Below are 8,464 nucleotides of genomic sequence, written 5' to 3' on the forward strand. Positions count from 1 at the left end.
ATGAGTCTGATATAAAAGGTCGGAGAAATATTGCTTTATAGCCTAGGACGGTGCAGAGGCCCATAGCACACCCAAGCAGGGTGACAAAAGTAGCTCACTTTTCAAGTAACCGCCCACTCAGCTCAAGTTTGAACGAGTTGGTATACATTTTATTTGTTGATTTGATCTAACGAGAACGGATCGGTAATGTAACTCGAACGTCACAATACAACACACATCCAAATGTACAAAAACATAAATTTAGAATTGATATTTATGTAATTTTAAGAGAAAGAAGGGATATTGGATCATATTGGACGGGTTGACGTTATATGTTAATTAATTAGATCTGTTTTAATCCGTTCAAATTTTATTCAACCCGTCTATTTACCAGCTCTTCGTCCATATAGCCAGACACACCACTCATTTTCTTACTTTTTGTGCCCTCAAGGTTGGGGAAGGAGTGGGGGTCCTGTAATCTGTTGTATTGTGGCCAATCATGATGAAACAAAATCACATACGTTCTCGTTCCAAAAAAATAGAAAAGGTGATATATCATTTGCCTGTGTTCAATTTTGTACTATTTGTATCCTCTTATCTTAGTCTAAAAATGAGAGGATAATTGCTATCCTCATAGTCTAAAAGGGTCAGGTCCCTGTGGACAATTTTGTACTGTGCATATATTGAAAATTGACAAAACGTAATGGAAAACACCAACTAGAAGGACCAGAAATGAGGCTTATGCACATTGTATCTCCCAAGTTTTACATATCAGCTCAAGCTTTACCTCTCTATTTCTCTATTTAAACTAAATAATGGTTTGAAAGGGCTTTTTTCTCTACATCTAGCTTTACTTGGTATAAGAATTTCCAACTTCTTGAAAAAACTACCTACTCCTATTTTTAATCGGATTTGGTCTTTACGAACTCAAGCTAAGTGTCTAAGATCCTCAACATGAGGCTTGTAATAAAAGCATGGCCCATACAATACTGACTTAACACGGACAATGAAGCAAAAGCAGGAAATTCAAGACCTTGAAATCCTCAAGGCTGTGGCACAAGCATGGCATGGTCACTCCAGCAGCCGTAGGACAGCTGTCGAATTCCACCCTCACTGCCGTAATTTCAAGAGCAAGCCATCAAGATTCAAGCTTGAAGCTATGAGCAAAGTGTCTACCAGGAAAATTTATGGTGCAGGTAGCTGGGATTTTAAGCAATCCCTTTGGGATTCTTATGAGCTTGTAAATGTATCCAAAAAGTTAGAGATGGAGCTAATGCTAGACCATCCACTTTCTGCATTGGATGAGCTAAACTGGAATATTGGTAAGAAGCATGAGAGTGAAAAAAGCTTAAGAGACTTGTTCAACATGTCATCGAGGAGATTTAATGAAGCTGAACTACCAAAAGATAAGGGTCTATTCTTTTTTTAAAACACGTTCTCATGACTGTAGCTTTCCGCATAATATGTAGATTCATTTCTGTAACTAGACATGACATCTGTCTTTCACCACCTCTGGTTTTCACGTCTCAGAAATTTAATTTTTTGTTGCAAATCCCATGTCAACAATGTTTTAAAGATAATCGACGGAAGAGAAATAGTGGTCATATGGATTTAGTATATCAAGGCATTCACTTCTCCACAGATAAACAGTCAAGCTACTAACAGTGATTGTACTACAACTCAAGATGGAAGAGAAGTTGTATGAGGCGTCTCACAAATTTGTGGACCCCAATTTGGGTCCACAGAAATTTGGATCCACAAAACCGTGAGACGAAAAGGAGCCTCTCTAGTTGTATGAGACACAAAAATAAAACTTCTCGACTGTAGTCATACTAAAGGGAGAAGGTATTATTTGTTTGTATGTTTTTAAAGTGAGGAGGTAATAGAGGATGTTGCAAGATAGAAATGAGTAATATAGCTTTATGAATCAGGACTAACAATCTGGTTGATAGAGTATAACTTCAAAGAGTAAAACCAAAGTTACGGGACTGCACAAATCGAAACCTAAAAGTGAGTCTCAAATGTATTGGTATAACATTTTTAAAACTGAAAATCGAAAATACCAAACCAAAATCTTTCAAAGTTGTACAAACCGACTGATGAACACCCCACTTCCAATTTATTTATAACAGTCTATTGTAAGCATCACATATTGCACATGTAGTGCCGACTTGCTCCTAATTTTCTCCAGCAATAAGATCCATCACAACACGCTTGATACTTCCATTATTCTTCTTAAGTAGCTTCCTGTTCATCTCTTGGTTGTGGAAACCCTGCATTCACAAAATACATAGTCAAAAGCCAGAAGTTGGTCCTTGCTTTTAAGCAGGATATGTGGAAAAGGAATGTACAGATTTCAATGTCAACTGCATTTTCAATGACCTCTACATTAACCTACCATCTCCTCCAGCTCTTCAAGGATAGGATCCCAGTCGGCAACACCGCAAAGATCATCAACTGCCTGTTCCAAGTCATACTCGTTCATCCTCAAGATTTCTTTGTTTAAGTCTACCTGTTTGAAACCCATCTCCTCCAGTTCCTTGAGGAGGGTCGCCTCAACGTCACTGTTTCTTCTAACATCCTGTGAAGATGCCTGCATCTCAGTAACAGAGGGTGGTGTAGCAGAAGTAACAGCTGGTGCTTCCTCAGATAAATCAATGGGATTTGAAATTGATGAACCAGGTGCTGAAGGAGAGACGCTCGACTTGTCACCAACAACAGTTAACAAGCTATCATTAATGCTTGGCTTGGATTCCTCCTGCTCCTTAATTGGGTTTCCAGCAACCACTGGCTCAACCAACCCCATGGTTGGGTTTGAGAGTTCAGGTCCATCTACGCCACTGCTGGCCGGAGGGAAATTCAAGTTCAAGTACTGAGAGGATTCATCAAACAACTCCTTTTTTGGAAGGTTCACCGAGGGATCAACCTGCATGAATGAATTATAACCATTCAAAATCAGCATAGAAGCTAACTCTTATCATCAAGGAATAGTGTTGCAAGCAAACAATTCTCACCTGGATAAGCACCCATACACGCTGACCAAAGTTTTGCCCTGAAGGTGAGGCCATCCTCCAGTAGGAGATGTACTTACCAGGAAGCTCAGGAGCAGTAAAAATAACTGCCACATCAAGCTCCTGGTTAACCGCCAAGCCATCCGAAGTAATCTGCAGTTCAAGGGACACAGTATCCTCACATCTTTCCAGATATATAAATTAATAAACTGTTAACAGGACAAGAATGTGGATGGTCAACAATGGGGAATCACAAAAAGCAAATACTTGCGTGTAAATTCTAACCTGTAAGTCAACAGAGCATGCATCACATAATCTATCTCCCCCAATCCAAACAAGTTTTGTTCCTTTTGGCCAGACAATATTACCATTGTTCCTCATTCTCCAGATCTTGATAAATGGAGACGAAGGAGCCATGATACTGCCATCAAGTACACTGACATCCTCTATGAAGCAGCTGTCCAGCTTAGGTCGACCCGATTTCAACCCACAGCCTTGAGATACTTGTGGAACGGTAGGGGAGCGCATCCACCCATTCTACAGACAGAAAAAGAGTAGACAGAGTTGATAAAACAGAGAGAGAGAGAATACACATAGAAAATTGGAAGAAAGAAAAAAATGATGAACTCCTTATACAGGATCATATAAACCCTTGAAAGCTAAGGGATGCTGGTAAGTAACAGGACGATCCATTCTGATGTAATCAACATCATTTCCCATTTGTGCAAAGCATATGCTGCAGAGATCATAGTCCTCCTTTCTGCATGAACACGGAAGATTTGATGAGTCAGTTAATGTCGACAAGTTAAATAGTACAAATACAAAGTTACACATCTTACACTTTAGATTTGAACCTAGGGCCAGTTATAGGATGAACCCCACAACCATCACAACGAACACCTCTATGAAAAGTTGTTGCTGCCCCATCACTGTGATTATGGTTCCTTTTAAATGGTATCTCAAAAGGAGAGTATTGAGGCAGCACAGTGTCTTTTGCCAAAGGCACCCCAGTCATGAGATATGAACTTGGAGATCTAAAACAATTTGAAAGCATATCGGATGAACTACCATTGCAACCCAAACTACGAGAGTCCCAGAGTATTTTTGCAAAATTGGAACTTGCAGAGCCACCTGGCTGTTTATCAGCTGCCTTTTCTAGGCCCGAGGGTGAGGAACTAGAATACGAAATACCAAGAGCCTTTCCGACAAGATGGGAATCACCAAATTTCTTACTTTGTTCCTTCTTAACATCAACCAGACATGTGTTAGGCTTAGGATCTTTGGATAACGATTCACATTGAGTTTCACTCCGATCTGGTTGGGAAGATCTCAGTTTTGAGGCATCTGTAGATTCAGTATGATTTTTGGGTTGGCTTGCAAATTTAAAGATTGCGTCCTCAGCATTCTCTGCAGGGGATGGCTCTTCCTTTTTGAGGGACGACTCTCCACTTTTAACACTAGTAAATGCTTGTGAGGTTGTTTCATCTACGACACAGCCAATTAAGTCTTTTGTCACTGTCACACCCGTATTGATTCCAGATGCTGGACCCTGTGAGCCAGTTTCTGAGGCAGGCTGAGATCCCGAAGCCTGCTTTAAGTAGGATAAGCCGATCGCCGAGAGAGATTTGGAAAGCTCAGCAATTTCTTGGGCAGCTGATGAGGCTTTAGCAGCCATGTCTGCAGAGTGCTTTAAGATTTTTCCGCTTTTTGATTCTGGCAAAGATTTGAGAAGATCAGAAACACTCGAATTTATGTTCGGAAATGTAGGCTGGACCACTGGGGATCTCAGGGAGGTAGAATTTCCACTAGATGCATCTGAAGATCTGATAATCTTTTTAGCATTCAATCTCACAGATATTCGCAGGGGATTCAGGTTCTGCCTCGTGATATCCTGCAGATCTTCATCATCAACGAGTGTTACAACATCACCGTCCTCATCAATGTATGTCAGTGTGAGTTTAGTATTTGGAGCAAAGTTGAAAAGTTGAAAGATCTTGTCTCTCAATCCATCCATGTTAAGACCAAGTTTATCATCAGCAACACGGGCATTGAATCGTCTAAGTGTCTTTCCATAATTCACCTATAATGTATCCAGAGCCAGCAGAAACCCATTAGTACCGACCAAAAATCATCCGTAGGAGGCTACAGTAAATGAGTCGAAACATAATCAATGGAACATAAGAAAATTAACCAAAAAAGCACAAACAGAACCTCTGCTAGCTCTCCTCCTCAAAAGACATTTGTTTCAAGAGTTAAACCAATGTCAAGGAGTCTAATGTTATCATGGAAACAGAACCCGACATATATTCATACAAGTGTTTATACATAGACAAGATTGCATAGCATGTGGAATACCCTGAAGGTCACAAGGATCATAGGAAAAGCTAGAGTATAACAACAAGTACGCCTCTGTCCGAAACAAGTTGGGGTCAGCTATATGAATCTTCATATACCATGTTCACTCAAGCCAACATTTTACAAAATAAAAATAAAAATGAAATCTATATTTTCTACTGGCATAAGAATCTCTATAGGGCTAAAAGATCCTAGAAGGCATATAAGAGCATCTCAGGCTAGATATAATAAGAACATATAAGAGTCTCAAATAGGAAAAGCTAGAATATCCGGCAAAAAAAACATATGAGAGCAATTTTAACAATAAATTAATCGACTACTTCGCAATTCAAAACTAGTAGGATCAGCTCACGAGTCTCAAACTCCTAATCCGTAAAGTGAAAAATAACCTAATAATTAGTGCTTAAATCATATGTGAATATCAAATCGTCAACGGGAAGGAAAAAAAGAAAATCCACAAACCAGAACCCTCTAAAGCATTTATTTACAGCTTAACGATCACCGCATTGAAACCTCTAATATTTTCTACATCATGCAGTAAAAGGAATATTTTTACACTGCAAAACAATTGCTTAATTTTGGTATTACCACATCTCAACATAGAAAAATAAGAAAAATTGATCACATACGAAAAATACATGCAGGAACAGTAAAAGTTCATTAAACCAAAACAAATGAATAGCCTAAAACATCAAACCTTGATCACGATAGAAGACTCCATGGCGGTAGAGCCAGCGTTCGGGGTAAGCCGCACAAACGTTTATACACAAAACTAGTATATATCTATAGGATTACGATAAGAATTATAAACCCTAACCCTAGAGTTAAAATTCAACAGAATGGAGCGATATAATCGGTGAAATAGAAGCAGATGAAGAGACTCCCTAAAACACATCTGAATGTGTATTAAGATTAAGATTAAGATATCTTAATCTGAATAGGCTATATTAACATAGAATAAAAATAATTAAAACTGTTTAATTTTTAACATCTGAATATATAAAATTTATTTTTATTTAAAAATTAATAACATAAAATTCAAATGAAATATTAACAAATTCAATATTCTATCAATAAAATATATAAATTTTTAAAATATGATAGTTGTTGGTGGTGATGGCTAACGGATGAATGCCGACTAGAAGCAGTGATTTGTGGTAATTTTGGTTGATAATGGTGGTTCGTGCTAGTAGCAAGTAGTGATTGGTAGTGGTGGCAATTATGATTGAGGATGGTGGTGGTAGGTGTTGATAGTTAATAATGGCGGGTGGTGGTAGTAGATGTGACTGAGGAAGGTGGTGGGTGGGTGGTGGTAGGCTATAATGATGGGCAGTTGTGGTTGTTGATGGTGATGGAATGGTCAGTTATAATAGTTGAGGTGGAGAGTGTTGATTGTGGGTGAGAATGCTATATGGTGGTCGGTGTGGTGGGGATAGTGAGTGGTGATGGTCGATAATGTTGGCGGCTATGATTGAGGATTATGGTGGCGTGATGGTGGTGGCGGCGACGGCATGGTGGTAGTTGATAATGGTAGGTTGTGGCGGCAGTTAATAATGAATATGTGATAACATCTTAATGAAATTAAATCTTTGTTATAGATCTTAATCACACAGACCTATTAAGACCCATTAAGTGGTTGTGAAGTAAAAACAAACAAACATCCTTAATGATTAAGATCTGAATAATTAAGATTCAGACTTTAAAAACAAACGCACGTAATGTTTGAGATCTTAATAATTAATATTCAGACCTCCATTAAGCGCAAACAATTGAGGCCTTATATTGTTTCTTTTTAGCGCATTTATAGTTTGGGCTCTGTTTTATATTTTTTTCTTTTGTTTTGTTAAATTTCCGTGCTTGGTTCCGAAGAATACTAGGAGACTATTAGCCCGTTTGCCCAAGTTGTAAAAATCAGCTTATTTTGATAAGTGCTTTTTTTCAAAAGTGTTTTTCTCAAAAGTACTTTTGGTGAGAAGCAGTTTGTATTTGACTAATTAGTTTGAAAAACACTTCTGAGCAACAATTAGTGTTTGTCCAAGCTTTAAAAAACTGCTTCTAACTGTATTTTTCTCAAAAGTGCTTCTCAAAAAAGTGCTTTTGGAGAGAAGCTACTTTTTTCTGCTTCTCCAAAACTGTTTCTGCTTCTCCTCAAAAGCACTTTTTTTCCTTCCAAAAGCTTGGCCAAACACCTCATTTTTTGACCAAAAGTGTTTTTGGCCCAAAAAAGCACTTTTGGCAAAAAAGAAGCTTTGCCAAACAGGCTATATTATATAAGGAAGCCAAAAACCCATTTGAAACGGCAGAGTTGCGTGTACTTGTTGATTCATTAATTAGAGATCATAATTTATTTATTTTTTAATTCAAAGAGCCACAATTATTGGTGTTATTTGATCTATACAAGATTATCGAGTTCTTCATTGGAAAATTATAATTTTAACTTTTAATAATTATATTTGGAAAGTTTTTACTCATAATTATGTAAGAAAAATGAGTGGATAATATTAACTAAGAACAAGAAGGAAAAAAGAACAACTTATCAAAAATACTGTGTCGTGGCAAACCACTACCTTGAAAGAGATTTTGGTCCGACTGGGTGCAAATCATTTTGTCCGGTCGCTCTCCAAGGTTCCACAGCACCTCCAAACGCGTGCACTCGTGGCTGGAAGTTTAGAATTTGTACAAAACAGTTGCCCAGAAAAAAGAGAATATGAAGGTATTTTCTGTGTTGGATAATCTGTAGCTACAGAAATTAAAATATTGTAGGAAGAAAGATATGATTAGCAAGATGAATTCTTGATTAAGAATTGAATAATTATGGTGGCTAATGACCATCCTATTTATAGCATGAATATGAGTTTAGTTTCGTGACAAATGTCTTACTTACTTGTCAATTTTCTTTTATGTAAGATGACAACACATCTCATGCAAAATGACACATGGCTTAGCAAGACCATTTGTCAAACAATCTTTTAAATCAATGTCACATGTAAAAACTCTTGCCATGTACCAATTATCTAAGAGTATTTGGCCACTTGGAAATAGGTAGGACACATGAAAAATAAAAAGACCCATGGCTATTGATTGTAAATGGATTTTCAAAAAGAAATCTTTGACTTTGC

The 8,464-nt window shown here is 37.7% G+C and overlaps 2 protein-coding genes across 2 annotated transcripts; one reads left to right on the forward strand and one right to left on the reverse strand.

The window, feature by feature from the left end:
* The first annotated feature begins 985 nt into the window (after positions 1-985).
* Positions 986-1,408, forward strand: LOC107791305 (uncharacterized). The gene has a single exon (XM_016613343.2). The coding sequence runs from the start codon at positions 986-988 to the stop codon at positions 1,406-1,408; it is 423 nt and encodes a 140-aa protein (XP_016468829.2).
* A 480-nt stretch (positions 1,409-1,888) lies between these two features.
* LOC107791306 (protein JOKA2) lies at positions 1,889-6,276 on the reverse strand. Its single transcript, XM_016613344.2, has 7 exons — positions 6,043-6,276; positions 3,830-5,070; positions 3,627-3,750; positions 3,276-3,527; positions 2,994-3,143; positions 2,378-2,905; positions 1,889-2,252 (listed from the first exon to the last, which is right to left on the reverse strand). Exons 1-7 carry the CDS (start codon positions 6,064-6,066, stop codon positions 2,157-2,159), a joined length of 2,415 nt encoding a protein of 804 aa, XP_016468830.1. The 5' UTR covers positions 6,067-6,276; the 3' UTR covers positions 1,889-2,156.
* Positions 6,277-8,464: the final 2,188 nt, after the last annotated feature.

Source organism: Nicotiana tabacum, chromosome 8, assembly GCF_000715075.1.
Source record: "Nicotiana tabacum cultivar K326 chromosome 8, ASM71507v2, whole genome shotgun sequence".
NCBI classification, from domain to species: domain Eukaryota; kingdom Viridiplantae; phylum Streptophyta; class Magnoliopsida; order Solanales; family Solanaceae; genus Nicotiana; species Nicotiana tabacum.

Excerpts from the sequence above, each read along its gene's own strand:
- LOC107791305 (XM_016613343.2), top strand. The coding sequence starts at position 986 with ATGAAGCAAAAGCAGGAAATTCAAGACCTTGAAATCCTCAAGGCTGTG.
- LOC107791306 (XM_016613344.2), bottom strand. The coding sequence starts at position 6,066 with ATGGAGTCTTCTATCGTGATCAAG. Across the intron at positions 2,906-2,993 it reads GTGTATGGGTGCTTATCCAG|GTTGATCCCTCGGTGAACCT; the intron begins GTGAGAATTGTT and ends TCATTCATGCAG. Across the intron at positions 2,253-2,377 it reads TTGAAGAGCTGGAGGAGATG|GGTTTCCACAACCAAGAGAT; the intron begins GTAGGTTAATGT and ends TTGTGAATGCAG.